Source organism: Thermobia domestica, chromosome 4 (genome assembly GCF_964235325.1).
Source record: "Thermobia domestica chromosome 4, izTheDome1.hap1.1, whole genome shotgun sequence".
Classification (NCBI taxonomy): Eukaryota; Metazoa; Arthropoda; class Insecta; order Zygentoma; family Lepismatidae; genus Thermobia; species Thermobia domestica.
Window position 1 is genome coordinate 265,538,478 of NC_137457.1, and position 22,798 is coordinate 265,561,275.

General features: G+C 35.5%; 1 protein-coding gene across 2 annotated transcripts in view; it reads left to right on the forward strand.

Moving 5' to 3' along the window:
* LOC145684048 (uncharacterized) overlaps positions 1-8,696 on the forward strand; it is a 60,368-nt gene extending 51,672 nt beyond the window's left edge. For both annotated transcript variants that reach the window (XM_081755879.1, XM_081755880.1), the window contains exons 2-3: positions 3,044-3,152; positions 8,153-8,696. In XM_081755879.1, the coding sequence (XP_081612005.1) occupies positions 3,044-3,152; positions 8,153-8,394 (351 nt within the window). In that variant the 3' untranslated portion in view covers positions 8,395-8,696. The remainder of the gene's footprint in view (positions 1-3,043; positions 3,153-8,152) is intronic.
* The last annotated feature ends 14,102 nt before the right edge of the window (positions 8,697-22,798 follow it).

Consider the following 22,798-nt stretch of genomic DNA (forward strand, 5'->3'; position numbering starts at 1 on the left):
CTTTTTATAATGACTCCATGTTGCACTGAGCATTATTGTTGCCACTGGAGGTGTTGACTGGTACAATCTGTCTCGATTTTAACTAATTATTATTATATTCTTCATGATTTTTAAATTCTAAAATTTCGAGACACACCTTGAGGGACTGCGTGACACACCAGTGTGTCGCGACATATACCGATTGAGAACCAGTATTCTAAACTATCTACCAGAGTGCATAGATACTACAGCTGTAAAATTATAATTCGATTTACTGCTTTAATTATTTATTTGGCGTTCCATATTTACGGAATACCTACACTGAGAGAAATGCATACTCCAGTCGGCATGTAAATGCTGTTTTTACCAGGTTACGCGCGTCACCTCATTAAGTAATGTTGTTTCATCCGTAGTACTGTCTACACCACCGTCCAGCGAAAATTTTGTATTGGGGGACCACCATTTCAAATCTAGAATTAACGCCATACCCATTCCGACGATGGTAACTTACGTATATAATGTTGTTACCACCTTCCTACGATTGTTCCCTCCTGCTTCTTTCTAAATCTGTGACTCCCTACCTTACGAGAGTAATAGTTTTTAACGCAAAACCAATCATGTGAATAAAATTATCCAATTACAGCGAGTCTAGTTCGACGCCGAACTCCAGTCTTGGCATGGTGTTCCCACTTGCTGTACTTCTATACATGAAATTACATTACTTAAGGAGCGCACCCGCGTAAATACGATGTATCCACACGGAAATCCTAGTCCTTTTTTTCTCAGTGTAGATTACGAAGAACGATACATATTATTAATGTATAATTAGCACAACTATTCTGTAAGGCAATGCCCAAAATCCAGGGCCAAATTAACAACTTGGAGCCCAGCCGGGATAAGTAAAAAATATTGTATTTCACAATGTTCAATAATAATAACAATTTACTTATGGATTTTAAAATTCCATGTAATTCTATTGGTGAATGTGAAAGGTAATATTCAAAACAAAAAATAACGAGAAATCATTCCTGCCTACCCACACGCATCCTCGCAACACAAGTAACATTAGCTTTAAAAGTACTTTTCTACATTATAATATGGCAAAATCATGTATTAGGTTTTCCAGCTTAATGTTTTGTCACCTCTGGTGCTAGGGTCCCGGGTTCGATCCCAGTCCCCGCCAAGTGAACTTTGTGGTGGACAAACACCGTGTACGTGGGTTTTCTCGGGGTTCTCCCCACTTTCTTCATTCTACCATTTCATTCATTACTCATCATCACCGTCTCCTTTAGCCTAACTGGCATAATCGTGGGACGTAAAACTCAAAGATTTCATTTCATTTTAATGTTTTGTAATATTTCATGTTCAATGCTCATTAAACTCAGATGATTGAATTGTGGCAGTTTTAAAAAGTTATTATTACATTCTAGAAAAAGGGCGTCCATCGTAATTATAAGTAACCATTATTCAAAGAAATATCCAATGAACGAGGTCACATTAATGTGAGTTCAATAAAAGTGAGTACTCAGAACTTAGCAATGAAATAAAATGAAATATTATAGCAATTTTTCTTTAACCGATTTTTTTAAAACAGGTTTGAAAACAAAAATCTACAAAACTAAATTAAAGTTTCTAACGTAACTTTTTAAGTTCTTTCTTCACAGTATTTTCATAAAGTACTTTGCATCATTTTCTATGTTGAGTTATGAAGTTTTAAGATTTCCCTTTAAAATAAATAAGATAACCATGCCAACTACCCCAAAAGAACCCTGCCCAGAGATAGTTATTGAGAGCCTGAATTCTAACCTACGAAATTCTTAAGTTTAATCTATATTGGATATAACAGCATTTTAAGTCTATCAAGAAGACACTGTCATAAGTTTGCTTTTTAAATAACTAATCTCTTTCACATTTGTTCATGGATACGATCTTACTACTGGAACTTTTGTCATATAATTATTCTAGTTCCAGAAAAGTTTTCAACTGCAGTCACGAATTGAAAAGTGAGAGATAAGCTGTGGAGAGTAATGGAGTATCATTAGGGCCTGCTATAGAGCCTACAGATTCTCCTTTTTTTTTTAAGTGAGGAAGTTATTTTTTTACTACAGTGTAAGGTAATTCGAGGTGCTCGTTATGGGTAGAATTAAGAATATCAAATAATACCATATCTTAATTTTGTGGTGAGAACGGTGCAGGTATTAAAGATGCTCACACCGTTTAAAAAACTAACCAATATCGCCGACAGTGTATCACCTCTCTCTCTCCCAAGCATACTGCTTTTCTTTCTCCTAGTATTGCCACATGTACCAGCGGTGAAATTGGGAGATCATGAAATCTTAAATATCTCATTTCATTTTTATTTTTGCAATTCAACTAACTAATCTTAAAAAAAATCTAGTTATTTAACGGATTCGAAATTGCAAACCCCGTAGTTGAAATTCGTACTCAATTCTAACTTAGTTTCAATAAGAAACTTTACGAAGTAAATGTGTTTAAAACTAATTTAATATTGTCAATAATTCCGTTATTGTCAATATTAAATTGCAACTATTTTAAAAAAAGAAAAAAGAGTTTTATAATTAGTTTTCCGTTTTCTGTTATTTCCCAAGTAGTTATTATATTGCGGTGTCGTTGCCGAAAGGTAAGAACTGTATGATTCGACACAAATGCATGGCGACGCGACGAGTGCTAGCTAATTCAATTCAATGTAATATTAAAATGAAAAATAAAATGAAATCTTTGAGTTTTACGTCCCACGGATATGCCGGTTAGGCTAAAGGAGACGGTGATGATGAGTAATGAATGAAATGGTAGAATGAAGAAAGTGGGAGGAAACGAGAGAACCCCGAGAAAACCCTCGCACACGGTGTTTGTCCACCACAAAGTCCACTTGGGGCGAGCTGTGCTCGAACCAGGGACCCCACGCACCAGAAGTGAACGCTCTACCACTGAGCCACCGCGGCCCTCTCAATGTAATATTGTTTTACAATAAAAATTATCTTTCAATTTTACCATTAGGTACTGTCGTCACTATAATAATAATAATTATTTCTTTCTTTTGCAGATTATCGTTGTTTTAGCAATCTTTGCCCTCTCCACTGTGGATGCTCAGGTGTTTGGTAAAGATAAGCCAGCAAGTTATAACTCTCTCCAAGGATATAATCCAGCATTGGGTAAGTTTCAGTTTACTCGTACGTATTATGTGATATTATTAGGAGGTGAGGTGATTTTGAGTTTTTACGTCCCGTTCAGCAGCGAGGCTATATGAGACGTGGACCTACTGATTAACGTGGAATCCGAACCACATGAGCTCCCGCCGGGAATCGAACCCGGGTCTCCCACGCCAAAGGCGCGTACGCTAACCGCTTAGCCACGAAGGAGCTCATGATACTGTTAGGAGTTTGTGCTTATCTTTGCTAGGAGTTTGCATGTCAGTGTTAGAGAAAATTAAACAACAGATATGATCTACCACTCAACAGATTAATTTATTTGGTATACACTCACCTAGAGGTCATACCGTTCCACATATCTCAATCCAAGGGCGCCGATCCAAGGAAAGGTCCCTAATTTTCATGTGGGCACCCACGTATTTTTATGAATATGTGTTTTTATATGTATTTTTATTGTTATATGCATTTTTTTATGAATTCACAATATTTGGCATAATTTGAATTCAATTTGTCTTAAAATTCTCATATATGCCTTCTTAAACCCTCGTCTGCAACTAAATACACGTCTGAATGGGACTCCTCAAAGTTACAGGGAAATCGACGCCCATGTATCAACCTAATTTTAAACTTAAGGTTTTTATATGGTGCTCCAGAAGGATTTTTCAAATTTTCTTCCTACCCCTAAAAATACTTTACTTAAGGGTAAAAATTAAAAATTGTGATTTTTCAAAAAACGTTTCTATCGATTTTGTTAATATATCACAACTCAAATTTCCAAAAATAACCCCATCATGTAACATAAGTCATATCTCTGGAAAAGTAAAGAAGGGGTAGTTTATTCTTGGGGTGAGTTTTTCTACGTACGATTTTCTCAAAAATGACTCATGAGATTTTCTTTTTATTTCATAAATAAATATTTCATTAATAGCCTGACAATATAGCATAACTCATTTGTGCTGAAAAAATGTACGAGGGTTGTTTATTCTCGGGGATGAGTTTTTAAAACGAGATTTTTAGAAAAATGACTCATGCGATTTTCTTCACATTTCATAAATAAATATTTCATTAGTAACTAGACAATATGGCATAACTTATGACCTGAAAAATCTACAAAGGGGTAGTTTATCCTTGGGGGTGATCTTTTTGAGGATGATTCTTTCCAACACCACCCTGGCGACTTTGTTGATACTTTACAAATAAAAATTTAATCAATAACCTGGCAATCACTTGACTTGGAAAGCTCTATCAGAGATATTTTATTTTTGGGTGAGAGTTTTCTTCGGACGATTTCGTCAAAAACGACTTCAGACGATTTTCCTCATATTTCGTAAATAAATATTTCATTACTATCCTGACAATATTGCATAACTCATTTGTTCTTTAAAAACATACGACGGATATTTTATTCTTGATGGCCTTTTTTCAAATGATTATCTCAAAAACAACTCAATTCATTTTGTTCATATTTCATAAATAAATATTTCATTATTATTCTTATGCATAAATCACTTCCATGAGAATATCCACAAGGGGTAGTTTACTCTTTGGGTGAGTTGTGGTGGACAAACACCGTGTGCGTGAGTTTTCTCGGGGTTCTCCCGTTTCCTCCCACTTTCTTCATTCCACCAGTTCATTCATTTCTCATCATTACCGTCTCCTTTAGCCTAGCCACTATAATCGTGGGACGTAAAGTTTAAAGATTTCATTTTCACTGCCATGCCCCAGTCAGTTGCCCCTCCTACCCCCCACAAGTTATGGCCCTGCCTCAAAGTCGGTCAGCTTAAAAAACAGAAAAATGGTGCCCCATCAACTATCTGTTGACTTGCCCAAGCGTCATTTGCTTCTTGTCATAACTTGTGAGCTCTGCTACAAGTTAATAAGAATGTTGCAAATTTCCTACATGTTGTTTTTAATTATATACAGTATTATTATTCGTATATTTTGTCTCGACTCGAAATTCGAGACGAGTCGAGACAGTCCTAAATCTCGACTTGAGTCGTCTCTTGCGCGTCCCTACTTCCTATAAAATAGATCGGCCTACGAATCATGCGTGGACAAATATACAGAATATATATAGGGCCATTTAGGGACATTTCTTCACGTTAAGAAACAACGCGACACTACTCTGAAAATTACGATAATTTTATTCTGTAAAAGCGATATTACTTGACAATAATCCTTGCCCTAGCTATAAAACACAAAATCTTCCTCTTGGATGTAGTATTGCAAATGGAAGAACACATAAACGGAATGGTGCGAATAAGTAGATTTTGGAAGTCTTGCGAGAGAACTCGACACTTACTTTGATAGATGTTGACTCTATATAAACAATGAAATCCTTCACATCTTTGAAAACAGTGTCCTTTACAACAAACATAAAACGTAATGAAATACTAGATGTAAGGTTTCTACTATCTACATATGACTTATTTGCAAATTTTGCTGCAATTCATTATAACTAAGTTGAAATACAATAACATTGAAACAATGTATATTTGTTAATAACAAACTTTGTTTTCAACCTGTTTTGCAACATATTGCTTTCAATATTTCGCTACGCATAATAATCAATAATCGAAAATCACAATTTAACACAATGATTTTCGAAATTCATATTCGAGAAATCCAATAGAGGCTGATTTCTTCTAACTAAAACTGACTTTCTCATAGTCTTCTTTCACAACATTTTGCCAGGGTTCCCACGAACAAAGTTGCCGTAAGATAAGTTGAAATTGTTTTTCAAACTGCGGAAAAAAGATACAGTAAGGATTGACAATATTGAGTACTGTGTAATGGGAACATTAGAGGCCTTCTTTAATATATCAGGCTCTTTGACACATTTACTGTGCTAATCTGAAATCAAAGATACTTTACCGTTAGGCTTATACCGGACTAAATGATCCAGAAGCTGAGAAAGCGTGTTTGTTATGTAACCTAAACCTATGATTACATTTAGATGAACCAGATGGTAGTCCGTTTGTCTGATGACTTTCCTTATAACAAAGGAACTACATGTCGAAATCTCCCCACAATCACTGTCGACTTATCCCCTAAATGCATTGATCAACAAAAGCTGATACAAGTTGTCACTGTAACAAGCAATGTGTGTCAGCCTGATACACAGCCTCTATCATAATACCAATCCTTTGCTTCCTTTCATTAACATATATTACAGTTGTACCTTATTTTTGACTTACTGAAACTTATAACATGGATATTTTTTCTTAAAGAAAGCTGTATGCACCTATTTTAGAGGCTTCTGCTTTTTTTGCAACAGGCAAAATTAACTCCTCTGCATATGCAACTTGTCACTAATCTAGAATATTTCTTCTCGCGTGCGTGTATGATCACTAGATTTGCCAGACCTTAAAAGTGTCGAGATCTCCCTGAATGACCCTATATTACGTATATTTGTATATACAAATTACACAGTACAATTACAGTAATATACAAATATATATTTAAATATTGGTGTACGAATTAGAAAATTATACCTGAACATACATGCGGTATTAACACTATCAGCTGTTTGAGAGTCTCATGGTGTAGCCTCAAAGTCTGTCTCAGATCCTAATAAAATTTATACGGAACCCACGAGAAACTATACTCTGAAACTAAAAACGAATTATGAAAATCGGTACATCTATGTTTAAATTACACGTGAACATGCAGACACCGAAATCACGATATTAATATTGTTACCCGCTGAAGAGTTTCGTGATCTAGCTCCGAAGACTATTGTTAGATCCTCATAAAATTTATGTGAAATCACTGTGAAAGCATCAAGGATGTTATAAAATAGAGGTTCTGCCCATACAACAAAATCGTGAAGCCATACGTCACAGCTTCGCCACACCTACTCTGCCCACTCCGAGCCACTAAAATCGCAATGTTCCGAGCCAACAATCATGACGGAAACGAGAGTAGCCAATCAGACGTGCCGGCTCAGACGATGCTCGGTTGTTTTTTTAACTTCATTGAGTTCATATGATGAAGATACGTATGAGCAGATCCTCTATTTTATAACATCCTTGGAAAGCATGCTCTTTCAAAAGGTAAATCAACAAAACTGATGTACCTATGCTGTGCAGGATTATACAGAAAATTACTGACAGCCGTTGAGGAGTTTCATCGTCTTGCTCCAAAGACTATTGTTAGATCCTCGTGAAGTTTACATAAACCCACTAGCAATATATACTCTTTCAAACAAAATTACCCCTCCCCCCCAAAAAAACCCATCGGTTTATCTTTGTCAAAATTATGCCTGCACATACATATATTATAGATTAATTACGGTTTTCACGCTATACCCGTTGAGATGTTTCATAGTCTAACTCGAATTGAGAATGTGGGGAACAAGGTGGCTCAATGGTAGAAAACTTACGTCTGATGCATAGAGTCCCTGATTCGGTCTCCGGCAAAGTAAGTTACACGGTGTCCGTGGGTTTTCCCGGGATAATACTCCCGTTTCCTCCCACTTTCTCATTCCACCAATTCTTCCGTCACCATTCACTTTCCTTAATAATCATCTCCCTTATCCTAAGGGGCATAATAGTGGGACGTTAAACTTAAACATGTCATTTTATTTTCATTTCGAATTGAAAATCATCTACTTTTTTTGAAGTTGGTGAAAATATAAGGGAGATTTTGCTGTAACTTTACGCCATTATGAATGAATAAAAAAAGTTTCATTAAAAAAAATCATTATACAGAACAGCTATAAAAGTCTTGGATATCCCGTCCAACTTTATATAACTACCGCTCATTTTGATAATGATCTCTTTAGCATAAATCTTTATAACGAATAATTCGGCTAGCAATCACTACGTAGGTATGTCTAGCAACAACTTAGAGAACTTCAAAATCTAAATGTATGTAGTGACTTAGCACGTACCAGAAATGGCTACTCTTGGCAAAACTTATAACTTGAGTATGTACTTAGGTTCTTCATTACATATTATTACTAAATTTCTTATTGTGGATGTTATGTTTAATCTTTCCAGCGGCGTATAACCCATACAATCAATACAGTCAACAACACGGTTGCCAATGCGGTTACCCTGGTGCGGCTGCCGCCACTGGACCTTATGGAGCCTATAATACCCCTTACAGCCCATATGGTCATGGAGCTTACGGATTCCCACCATCGAACCGCTATAGTAGCGCCTCCCCTCAAGGAGGAAGCAGTAGCTTTGGTGGACAACCACAGCATCCACAGCCTCCACAGCCTCCACAGTATGGTTAAGCAGAAATGGTTAGAAGATGGAATGATTTGATTATGATTCAAGCTATGAATACTGGAAGAATAAACCGAAAGTAATGCTGATTTATTTAAACATATTTGTTTTAATTTTATGCAGTAGAATTGTACAGTGAAATACTCTTATAGTGCGTAATAAAAGAAGCTACCTCCTCCATGTTAATATAAGCAAAATTTTAAGAACAGAACACTACCTTGAAAATGTTAATTACTTTCTAAGTTACCTATATATTGACTTGTGGTATGTTTTCTTTTCTGTTCTTCAATGTCATTGTGTTTTGAAACGAAATTATATATATATTTTTTTTTCGAAAAAAATTCTGTAAGTGTATAATTTTACTATGTTGTAATTTCTCACAAAATTCAATCAATAAAACTTTACATATTAGTAATTAATTGCCTTATTTTCTTTAAATACTATTTCAAATAACATCCATTTTGGCATCCTCACCACCTCTCAAATTTTCCAACATCTTTCCCGATTATACATCAGAAACACCTCATCATTCGAAGAAATATATATTCAAAAGATAGGAAGCTTATACCTCTCCCCCCCCCAAAAAAAAAAAATAAACACCTTCCCAACTATAAACTCTGGATAAACTACTGCTAAATGTGCATAAACTACTTTAACAGCTCTTCAGAACGCTGGTTGATTGAAACATTCAAGAGAATAATTTAATTTCGTGTCAATAGATGGGCCTACTTGGGACATGAAATGGGACACCTGACTGATGTCTACTATTTGGACGAATATTCAGGGTCTTCGCTACAGCGAAATTAAACTACCGCTAAGTTTAGAGTTTTTCTGTAATATCTTCAAAACAAATAAAAATATTCGAAAAGCAGAAACGTAGTGAACTAGATAATACGATTTTACATATAGTACCATTACCACAATTCACCTATCTGCTTTTCGTATGCCGCTATTTACTGCCGCTTATCACTAATTGGCCCACCAGAATCTAGATATATTCACTTGGATCTTTGCTTGGATATGTGACAATGAAACAACAGCGGCGCAAATCTGTCTTCAACATTGGGAGGGGGGAGGGTAAGACTTTTTTTTTTTTTTTAAGCGATATTCAAAATATTTTTGAAGTTGAAAAACAATGCTGTTGAGGATCTGGGGAGCAAAGTTGTTTTCAACATTGCAGGTGGGCATATTTGAGTCATTCAGGGGGAGACGGGAGATGAGTTTAATATAAAGGCAGATGAATCTAATTTCTGAGAAGTACCTATTGTATATATATATATATATATATATATATATATATATATATATATATATATATATATATATATATATATATATATATATATATATATATATATATATATATATATATATATATATATATATATATATTATATCAGGTGATGTCGATGAAGTGGCAGTCGAACACAAATCATTACATTTCTCCCTTAAAAAAAATTCAAATCGGATTATTGGGGGGAGCGTTCCCCCTGTTCCAAGATTGAGGGGGTATGTCCCCCTCATCTCCCCCGGGATTTGCGTCAGTGTGAAACAAACAAACCTGATCGTTGCCTCCCCAAAGTTATCAGAAATCGATGCCGCTGCTTGAAAAATGAAATGAAATCTTTGAGTTTTACGTCCCACGGTTATGCCGGTTAGGCTAAAGGAGACGGTGATAATGAGAAATGAATGAAATGGTGGAATGAAGAAAGTGGGAGGAAACGGGAGAACCCCGAGCAAACCCAAGCACACGGGATGCCGCTGCTTGAATATCAATGTTAAACTATAGGTCTACGTCAAATATAGCCTCGGTTCTGAACAGGAAGATAAACTCCAAATAAACTAATCTATCTACTTTGATTTCATTATCATACTTGTTTGTTTTTATTGTTATTTCTCCACGTAAAACGGCAAAATATAGTAGCAATAAATTATGTTTCCTCGATGCCGAAAATGCAATACAAAAATTATAAATAGCTATCTAAATTTAATTTTTTAGCAGTTTGTTACGCAAAAGATAGCCTTTTTTAAAAAATAAATAAATAAATAATATTTATTAATAATACGCTACAGAAAGCAGAATGTATTGCCTCCGTGTCGTGCTTCTCGCTAGATGGCAGGACATTCATGGTTACTGTTTAGAAAGTAAGTAGAGCGATTCTGCAATCTAGCGGCGCAAAATGGAACTTTTTATAATGTGAAGTGTAGATTTGTTATATGTTAGCGGCTTCGTTGAAAATTCATTGAAGCTTCGAGTACTGTACTCATTTTTTTCTTTCCTCTTTCTTTCTCTCACTTTTTAAAACTCATTCAAGTGAGCAGAAACTAACAACTATTACTTGTAAAAGAATGTATCCATGCTTTTACCGTATGAAACGTACAGCATTATTTAACATGTTAAACAATGCAGAACATCCCTTATTTATCTTATTTAATGTGACGGGTAGCCGAGTAATTAGGATCAGTAATAATTTCCGATTCTCTTCGGGGAAGGGGATTTCAATACACTGGAAGTGAAAAGTAGTATTACGAAAATATTAGGAATCCAAATTGAACTCGGCAGGTTATGAGGGAGAATTTCGTGGCTCTGGTTGAAAATTCCCCCAGAGTACCCCCTGAAATCATCACTGATTGGGATACCAAATAAATTTCCACGTTGCATCCATCCTCCAGCCTAAGTCTGCATAAATACAAAAATGTCCATTTCTATTTCCGTAACTGTGTCATGAATGACTTTTTTGCTACTATATATAGCAGACTAAATAAACCTATAGAATTACAGTATTTTCGATCACTAATAAATGAAAAAATAGCCAAATGTCTAGACCAGATAATTTGTAATCATACTCAGATTTTTGATGCCACCAACCGTGCTCCACTTCAGTTTTGATACAATTGGATTTCCGAATTTCTGAATCTCCAAATACAACTTCAAAAAAACAACTTTATTAAGTTCCACAAGCAAATTGGAATTGATACCAAGATGCACTGAACGAAATGGAATCTGTAACTGTTATTCATAGCATGCAAAATTTCGACCTCACCCTTAATCAAGTACACTTTCGCATTATCAGAATTCATATCCAAAGCCACCGTAGAACATTCTCGTCTAGGGATGCGCACGAGACAAGATTTGTGGCTGTCTCGTCTCGAAAATGTGCTGTAAAAGTGATGTCTCGACTCGAAAAATGTCTATTTTTCTATTGGAAGAGCCGTGTCTCGACTCGAATTTTGTCAGGAAAATCCTGTCTCGACTCGCCTCGTGCGCATCCCTATTCTCGTCCGCCAGAGCCATCAGGAGCATATTTGTAGCTTTTCTCATGTCGTCTCGAATTTTTAAAATTTATGCCCTGAATTTCTTCTTAACTTTACCTTCAAGTTATCAGCACCCTTCTGCATCGCGAGAGGTCAACGAAGGGTATGATATAACAAGATGTAAACCATAGTTATTATTGGAGTGTATTGTGTAATAACTTGCTTCTCATTAAACATTGAAAAATGCTCTTTATTGTATTCATGTAATTTCTTTATCAATATATATCTTTTTTTGTACGAACCATGTAGGTAACACTAAAACAGTGTTTGAGATCCAAAACTTGGGTGAACTAGTGTTGTTCACGAAACTCGAGATTTTTTTCCTCTTGTTTCGGTTTTTGTCTCGAAAACGAGACGAGAATTGTCATGTTGTTTGTCTCGTCTCTTGAATTTGAAAATAAACTTCTCGTATTGAGTCTCGTGTAGGGATGGCCAAAATTTTCCGGAATGCAGATTCCGGAAAAGTTATCTTTCTGAATCAGAAATTTCACTTTCCGAATTTCGGAAAAATTCTGAAATTTGGAAAAATTACGGATTTTTTCCGAAATCCGGAATTTTTCTGAAGTCCGGAATTTTCCAGAACTTTTCTAAATTCCGGAATTTTTCCGAATTTCGGATTTTTTCGAAATCCAAAATTTTTCTGAACTCCGTAATTTTTCCGATTTCAATTTTCGGATTCCGGATGGTAAAAAAATTCCAGAATTGGCCATCGCTAGACTCGTGAGAAATAGAGCCGATATTTGATATCGACACAGACCGGCATTATTTTTAATAACCTGGGGTAGCAAGAATGTTAAATGTATCCCTAATAATAATAATAATAATACTAAATCCTCAAAAGTTTTTTCTACTAAATGCGTATATTCAAGGACTCTGAACAGAACGAAATAAATTAGAAAGGATAGATGTTTATGGATTTGTATTTGAGAATGTGTGACGAAAGATTTTTTTTAAAAAAAATGAAAATTAAAAAGTAGCATAATTTATATGAATATAACATGTCATGATTCTTTCCTTCTATTTTTTTTTCAGTCAGAATTGCATGATTAAACGTAACTATATCCACATAAGAGTTAACAGATGGAAAATGAGACATATCCTATATTCACAGTCTTTTCTTTCTTGCTTTTTTTTTACCTATGTAAACATTCTCACGAAGGCGAATGTCTGGTCACGATTTGGTGACAAATATGTCAATTGTTAATAAAAGCGTCATGTTGACATAAATTTCCACTTGGAAAAAATATAGTCTTTTTCTTTTCTTTTCTTTCCCTTCTCGTTTTGAAATGTTTACAGTGTAAACTCGACAATATCATTAGCATTTAACGAGAAAAGAATGTTCAAAGATGAAACCCATAACAATCGATCGATCTCACTTATCTGAACGAAATGATGTAGATGAGTGTAAATCATTATGCGTAGTTTTTGAGAAAATCATCATCATCATCATCAGAAATTCTGCCATTATTGGTAGGCCAATTACCCAACTCTCAAGCTTCCATGATCCACGGTCTTTACGTTAATCGCTTCGTTTTCAAGTAGGACTTCTCTATTTTGGTATCGTTCATCAATTGAAGTCTCCTTCGCCCCCTCCCTCTCTTTCCTGCCACCATACTCTCTAGCACGTCTCTCATGATACAGTTTTTTCTTAGCCAATGTCCCATCCAGTTTCTCCTCCTCTTCTTAATAATATCTAAAACTGTTCTTTTTTCTCCACCATTCCTAACACCGTCTCATTCATTTGCTCTCGATCCAACTAATTCTCTCCATTCTTCTCCATATCCACATTTCGAAAGCATCCAGTCGCTTTTCATAATTTTTGTGTAATGAATGTCCATGTTTCTGCCTCATATAGCAAAATACTCCATATGAAGCATTTTATGAGTCTTTTTCTTAAATCTTTATTCATTGACCTACAAACGATTTCTTTCTGAAACTTAAAAAATTGTGTTGTACCATAACCCATTAAGATGAAATTGAAACCGAATCAGCTATGTACTAATCAAGGATTTCGTTATGACACTAGCAACAGTATAGTTACTGAAGACTGAAGACAGTATAATTAATGAGACATAGCCCAAAATGATGATTAACTCTTAAACTTTAGTTTTTGGTTGACTGCAACACAGTAAATCTCTCAATAACGGACACCAATAGAGCATTACTGTTTGTTCATTTCAGAGAGATTATTCAAATTTACGCTGCTCACAGGTTATGCGATTATTGCATACAGTATATTGTAAATACACTATTTATAAAAGTAAATATAGGCTAATATTGTAATATTCTATTCATTACATAATATTAGAAGTATTAGGAGACGAGAAATATCCCACCCATCCCTCCTTTCCAAGAAAGAGACTGAAATATCACTGAAAAAATGTTTATATGGGTATGAACTGCAAAATATAGTTCTTATGTAATAATTTTAGAATTAGAATTAGGAATTAAATTTCTGGGCTTTCGGCATCTATGGCCATGTTAGCCCGTCACTAGGATGAGAATTAGGAATTAGATTTCTGGATTTTCGGAATCTATGGCCATGTTAGCCCGTCACTAGGATTAGGTTTAGGAATTAGATTTCTGGGCTTTCGGCATCTATGGCCATGTTCGCCCGTCACTAGGATTAGGATTAGGAATTAGATTTCTGGGCTTTCGGCATCTATGGCCATGTTAGCCCGTCACTAGGATTAGGATTAGGAATTAGATTTCTGGGCCTTCGGCATCTATGGCCACGTTAGCATGTCACTAGGATTAGGATTAGGAATTAGATTTCTGGGCTTTCGGCATCTATGGCCACGTTAGCATGTCACTAGGATTAGGATTAGGAATTAGATTTCTAGGCTTTCGGCATCTATGGCCATGTTAGCCCGTCACGGATGAGGGATGATATGTCCCTCGGCAATCATACTCTTCGAGGAAAGGGAAAGAAGGAAACGGCTTGGGACCTATATGTTAGGTATCATCCTAGCATTTGCCCGGTGTGAATGAGGACCTCACTCAGAATGGCTGGCATGAGAAACCTTTTACACTTTTTCGTCCAAGTGTTCACACCGGGAATCGAACCCGGGTCCATTCGCACTAAAGACGAGAGTATTAGCGATTACGCATGAATTTTATCCTCAAGAGCAAGTCATACCTCTATGAAAAGTCCCTTAAATCGCTTTCTAACTTTATTAAAAGTAACCAATCAACAACATCAAAGATTATTTGAGGATTACGCCTTAGATTATTATTATCTTCAAACCAAAAAATCTTACTTCATATGATAATTCTTGAACGAAAGAGATTTTTTTTTAGTTCCGGTTTTTAGCAATAGATAGCTAGAAAGGTAATCTCAGCCAGGTTCGTTAATGGAATTAATTCGTTAACATCTCCAAGGATAACGGTAATTCTAACGTACTGTATCATTTAAAATCTAGGATATTCCCTATTTTCTATGCAACCTGTACAGCGATGATGAACTGTTGGTTGCCCATGATAAAGGATATGTAGCTTTTCTTACAGCAAAAAAATTCATTGTCCTGTATTATTAAAATTTTGCTAGTGGGTCTTGTGTAAGATTGTTCTTCGCGTGATCCTATTTCCGGTCTTTACCAGATTTTAGTAAATACTGAATCACATAGGTATAACTAAATAATGACACTTTCTGAATTTCTTGGGGAAAATCTACAAATGAGTAATCCTACGAAACACTAGTTTTGACGGTGGCTCAGTGGTAGCGAATTTATTTCTGGTAAGTGGGTTCTTGGTTCGATCCGTGATTAACTATGTTTGTGGTGGACAACATCGTGTCTGTGGGTTTTCTCGGGGGTTTTCCTATTTCCTCCCATATTATTATTATTCCATCAATTCTTCCATCATCATTCACTTGTCTTAATCATAACCTCCCTTAGCCTAAAGGACATAATTATGGAATGTTAAACTGAAAGAATTTATTTTATTTTCATTTGAAATTAAAATTTGCTTGTAAGTAAAGGATTAGTTGAAGGAACTAATTGAAGATTTATTTTCAAATTGCAGAAAGATTTTTATGTGCTAAATGTGTATATATATTCGGGTGGAGCGAAAAAATCAAATTTTCGAGTATCGAATTCTAACAGGGCTCAAAAGTTGCGTATTCGCATGCTAATCAATGCAAAAATAACGGAAAAAAATCACACTTTGAATCTTCAGTTCGCGTAAACGGCCTAAATTGAAAAAAAAAAAAAAAAAAAGACAAAAACACCCAAATTTATCTTTATGCGAAAAACTCAGATTTTCTAGTATCGAATTCTAATAGGACTCTAAAGTTGCGTATTTGTGTGCTAATCAATGGAAAAATAACGAAAATAATCACATTTTGGATATTCAGTTCGCAAAGGCCTAAAGTTTGAAAAAAAATGATAAAAAAAACACCAAAACTTACCTTTACGCAAGAAATATACAGAGTACTTTTTTTCATTTCTATAACGGCCAAGTACTTTATTTTAGTTCTGTGAGGCCATGTTTGTTAATAATTTGTTAATGTGAGTAATTTTATACATTTTATTTTCATAATGATTTTGCAGCTCTTCGCCCATTTCTCAACTTTTTTCCCCCCTTGAAATGGCCCAGGACTCATCACGAGGAGGTGGCTGCAATTCGAGTTCCGCCCACACCCTATACAACTCTCCAATCAATTAGGGTACGCTAATTTATGTTGATTTAGTCAAGGACGTTGTCTTAAATTCAGATTTTTTAAATTAAATTTTTGCATAGTGAGTCTTCAGAGCTAATGTGCTCTGTTTTCTTGTCCGCACACTTTTCCTGCAGACTCTGTAACAAGTTTGACACATCTTTCAATTTCCTGAGTACGGTATGGAAAATTTAAATTTAAAAAGTCAAACCCTTTTCCCCTTCGCATCTTGATTTCTTGCCTTTAGCACTCTTCTGTAACCCAACTCTCTTACGTATTGTCCCTCATCCACTGTCATAGCCAACAATATGGTTTCTGGATAACAGAAGAACGCGATTCTCTTCAATCACAGGATGGATGATTCTTTTAATGTTGTTTAGCAAATGTCTAATTGTTTGAACTACCTTCAAAATACGTTTAAGTCCATATTTCACTGACTGATATCTTTCTATGTCGAATCAGACAAGAGCATATGTCTTTATAATGTAGTTTACAAGCATTTTGAGTTCGTTTGGACGATTTGTTTGAGAAATGTACAATCGTAAGACCCGGTTTGCACATGTCAGCCATCGCAAGTAACTGAGAGGTCCAGGATCTCTTATAGCCACATCTGGAGCGCACTGCCCTGTCTGAAATGCTCTATTAGAACTTTTATGACACCTTCAATAAATTTTGATGTCAGGGACTACAGTGAGCTGATAGATTGGAGAAAATGTAAGCTGTCGCCCCCTCCAGTGCTCGAAAGTTTGACAACATAAACTATTTTATTATTTATGCATGACAAATCTGCTCATGAGTTTGACTTCTTAAATTTTACATTCCATACTCAGGAAGTCGAAAGATGTCAAACTTGTTACAGAGTCTGCAGGACAAGTGTGCGGACAAGAAAACAGAGATGGCTATAGAGCAACTTTGCTCTCAAGACTCACAATGCCAAAATTTAATTTTAAAAATATGAATTTAAGACAACATCCTTGACTAAATCAACATAAATTAGCGTACCCTAATTGATTGGAGAGTTGTGTAGGGTGTGGGTGGAACTCGAATTGCAGCCACCTCCTCGTGATGAGTCTGGACCATTTCAAGGGGAAAAAAAAGTTGAGAAATGGGCGAAGAGATGCAAAATCATTATGAAAATAAAATGTATAAAATTACTCACATTAACAAATTGTTAACAAACATGGCCTCACACAACTAAAATAAAGTACTTGCAACAAGTGACCTGCCAATAATGGCAGAATAGCTATGATGATATGTTAGCAAAATTGGCCAAAAAAGAGAGAAAAAAATTAAAATAATAACGATTATAATCAAACCTCTTAATATTTTAGTGCAACTTGAGTAAAAACTGAAAACGACTCAACTGTCCATATCTTTTGTGTAAATTCAACTTATACAAATACTTTTGACCTATATTACAAATACAAAAACACAGCATCAAACTCCAAGTTATTTGAAATAACTACAAAATCACTCTCACTTATGAATATGGATTATTTATTGTTGTATAGCCTAATGTTATATCGCTCAATCCTCGTGTGTCATATACCTGAGGAGGCTAAAAGTTATATTGATAAACAATTATTCAACGTATAAGCACCCGCCCATGAAATCAAACTTGCGGTCACATACACAAATTTTTGTCAATGTCATGAAAATGTTATTTCGAAATTATTTTTTTGAGCACACATTAAAAATTTCTAACGGATACTTGATCCTTGGAACCAAGGCCATATCCATATAGTCGGCACCTATGGTGTACGAAATTACCGATTTTCAATACTACATTTCTCTTTACTTTTAGAAGAGCACAATTAATATGTTTTGAAATGATGTAATACCTAGTTTTACGTGTCACGATTATGCACTGAGGCTAAGAGAGATGATGATGATGAGAAATGGTGGAATGAAGGAAGTACGAGGAAACGGGAAAACCCCGATAAAACCTACGCACACGGTCTCTTTCCACCAAAAAGCTCACATGGTGCAAGCTGGGATCGAACCAGGGACCCCAGCTCCAAACGTGAACGCTCTACCACTGAGCCGGTACTTGTGCAAGACTCTTGCGCAAGAATCTTGGTCTTGGTCTTGGTCTTGTCTTGGTCTTGCATGCAAGACTCTTGCAAAGACTGCAAGACCAAGATCTAGCGCTCGTCACTATTTGAGACTATTAAAACAAGAAATGAGTTTCCTACATACAGTTGAAATTGTTACAGCAACTTGCAGTAATTGGCTCAAACATTCAGTGGGACCAACTAATTCCTTATATCACAAGTGATTTCCTACCATGCTTTGCACAACATGTACAAATGCATCAAACTAGTATACAACATATCTTAAATTTGAATCTTCAATATAGGCTTGATCGAGTGCTTATATACCTAATCTACGATGCCTGATGCCAGTGGCGGCCGATGGATTCTGGTTTCGGGTGTTGCAGTATGAACGATCGGAGAGAGACGGAAGATATAAACTGGACTCAGTGACTAATTAGCATAACTTTAAATACAAATGTGACATGTGTAATTAAATAAAATTATATTTTAAAAAATAAAAAATAATGATGCAAAACATTTTATCCGATTAGTCACCTTATCTAATTAGTAAGTTCATTCTCCTCTCCTTGATTGGAGCAAATCTGCCAAATACATGCTGGTTGAACTCTGGCATTCTTATTGTCATGTCTTTTTCGATGGAAAGCATAGGTAAGCAGTGGTGATAACCTTTCTTGGGACATTCAATTCCTTGAAAGTGTCAATTCTTTTCAATATATATAGAAAAAGCCTTTCTTCTTTTCTTGACGTCATAGGTACAGTTAATATTAATTTCATAAGCTTTGTAGATACACCAAATATTTTTTCTAAATTATTGCGAACAATTCATTCTTGTAAACCCAATCGCTGACAGTGATCCAAATTCCTCTGCAGAGTAGGCTGAAGACAGTTCATGGCAGAGATTAGCGTTATAAAAAAAATGTAGATTGAACACGCTTTATTCAGTTTATGTAGGAAAATTTAAAATAAATTGTGGAAGTATATCTAGTACAAATAAAATTATTGCCATAAGATCCTATGAATTTAAACCGGATTTTTTTTTCGAACACTCTCCTGAATTGCCCTTTGCTTATTTTGTCTAAACCTTAATTGCAAGTTTTTCTCAGTAGAGAACTGGGCAAATTGCTTTTTTTTTTTTTTTTGTAAGTAAATTTCAGAAATGATATAGAATTAATTCAGAATTTGTAGGTTATTTACAGAATTAGAGCACACACAATACAAGTAAATCTAATAACTAAAATAAAAAATGCTGATACAAAAGAGGTATATGAATCTCGAATGTCACACACACACACACACACACACACACACGTGCGTAAAAGAAAAACTACATTCCAAATCATCCGTCTTGATTGTAAGCAACGCACGATGAACACTATACTTCTACATGAGGCGAAACAATGCTTACCAATGTCATATGTTCTGGAAAGCAATCTTTGAAACTCGACAAAAGTAGGATCAGAATGTAACGGAAGCCAAAAGTCAAAACAAACACCATTGCCAGTTCTGCACCCAGAAATGTTTGCTGGGAGGGGTCCAATACGTCTTTGTAATATCGAACCTGTATTATTCTGCACCCGAAAAGACAATAAGTATTTCTTAATTACTGTTACCTATATTTTAGAAAAAATGATAGAACGATAATTTTTATAAGGAAAGTACATTATGAAGGGTAAAATAAAATATTTAGCGTACATCAATTATTTCTCTGTTAAACAAGTATAGATTGTTAAGAAAGTCTACAAATGTTATCGAGTTTCGAAATTTTTGTGAGGTCCGGACCCGGTGGACCCCCCTTCGTGGCTGCGCCCCAGAGCATTGTTAACTGGTCCGAAATTCAATGTGACGTTTCCCATCATACAGTTTTATGTAGAAAGTTATCAAGAATATAAAATACACTTATTTTATAAAAGAAATATATATGTACTAAAATAGTATCCATAGAGGGGGAATTTTATATATTTACTTATTAATATTTGGTTCTCAAATTACCGTACGAGAAACCTTCATTATCTATATAAGCTAAAAATTAACTTGTAAATGCCTGTTTACTTTCATTTGTTTTCTGCTCTACTATATATTTTCTTTCTTATTTTGTAATTTTGCAATCACATTTTTTTAATTGTCACTATATTGGTTTGCTTCAGTATAGACCCGTAATTAAAAAAAAAAAAAATATGAATTCATAAAAATAAATTTCATTTGTTAATTGGTAGTGAAATAAAATTCAGAAACCTGAACAAACGCGAAAATCCTTCTCGTTCACTGGAAATCGTGCTGTGTTGCAGAAGCACTGCAACGACCAGAGCCTTTAACTACTGAGAAAGGGGAAAGAAGACAACATTCGCTCCAATTCTCGCGCTGTATAAATCTGGTCGTTGTGTGCTCGCTGCAACACATAAATTAGAGACTCTGTGACGGATTGTTTTTCGTTTTTTAAAAATGGATTAACGGAACAAACGGTTATAGAAGTAAAACAATATGTTATTTAAAGGTTATAAGGGTGTATTAAGAAGTACTTTTTCTGTTCTTTACTACTACTGCTGCTGCTAATATTTTCTTCTTATAATACTTTGGTCATTGCGCAACGCTGCAACTCTTACATTAGCCCTCACTGCCTGATGCTAAAATTACACATCTCGGTTACAGCAACTCTTGTTTAATACGACACTATTTTTTAGGTCCCATTGGTGTCGTTATACTCAAGCTCAACTGTATTTCAATGCGTTTTAAGCGGCATTGAACCTCCGGGTTCCATAGGCCATATAGACTTAGTTAGTTAGTTAGTTAGTTTTAGTTACCTGCTAATTATTAATGGATTGACCCAATTAACGAACTCGACCGTCATAATTGAAGGGGTGGATACAAGAACCAGGTAGGTCCATTTTTTAAAAGCGAATTTGAGATTTTCACACGTTGTAGTAGGAAAACATCAGTCTACATTGTGTGCAAAAAATCATGTTGATCCGATGATTATATTCAGTGTTATGATGCAAAGGAAGGAGGTACCTACATACAGTTTTCATCGTGAAGTTAGAGCAAGAAGTAGGTAACTGTAGTAAAAGTTCTAAAAGTGGACTTATTTGGTTCTTGTATCCAACCCTTCAATTGCTCTAACTATCTATTGTCAAAAAACATAACTAAAAAATCGCATCCCTTCGAGTTATCGTGCGGAGTAACGGACGGACGCACTAACAATACAATCTTTTAAGTCTCTGCAGGACCTTAATAATGATGTTACATGTTCTTACTGCATTACTTTTATTTTTAGTACAATCAGTGTGGGTATTAAGGGATTTTTACTGGGGGAATGACATGTGGTTAAGGATAAAATTACCTCACATACAGTACCGCATATTCTGTAGTACATGGCCATATATTCACCCCCAGCGATAGTTTCGTTTCTTTACAGACGGAAATATCCAGACAGGCTTTCTTCTAGAAATTTTGTCTAAGGGGGAGAAAACAAAATTTAAGCAGCTATACTTATACTCTGTTTGTTAAAGGATGATCTATACAAGAATGACATATAATCACAATACAAATTTTTGAATCTCCGAGAAGAAGGAATGGCGATCAACATCGAAATGCTTTTGGTTTCTCCTCCCTCGTAGGTGCCAAACCTGGAGGGTCAAGGGGACTTTCGGCCCTACAATTCCTACTGAAATCCTGATTGATGTAATTTTAGAATATATCTGGCAAACCTGAATCCCTCTCTCCAAGGGTGCACACAAAAATTTTTATTGGGAGGGGTCCGAAGTTTTTTTGGGGGGGTCCAATACTACAAGATACCGTAGTACCTTTATGTAGTATTGAAATGGTGTTATTCAACCCCTAAAGGCAGTAAGTAATTGTAATGTACTGCCACCTATATTCCCAGAAATGAATATAGAAATAGATTGTTTTTAAAAGAAGAAAAAGCATAGATGAAGAGTGTAAAACCAAATCTTTATGCTGGATCAAGCATATCTCAGCTACATAAATATAGCTTTATTAAGAAAATCTACAAATGAATGTCGAGCTAAGAAGTTTCAGGGCGGTCTGGATTAGTGCTGTCGAATTTTTGTGACATTTTCGGTTTTTGAGAAAACCGGTTTTCTGAAAACCGAAAACCGCAAATGCGGTTTTGGAAAGTGACATCGCATATGCGGTTTTCAAAACCGAAACCGCATATGCGGTTTTGGAAACCGAAACCGCAAAAGCAGTTTTCAAAACCGAAACTGCAAAAGCGGTTTTCAAAACCGAAGCCGCAAATGCGGTTTTCAAAACCGATATTTCGGTTTTATGAAATTTCACTTTTTTCAAAAACCGGTTTTCGAATTTTTCAAAAACCGATTTCGACAGCAAAAATTCATATCCGGTGAACCCTGCGTGGTTGCGCCCTTG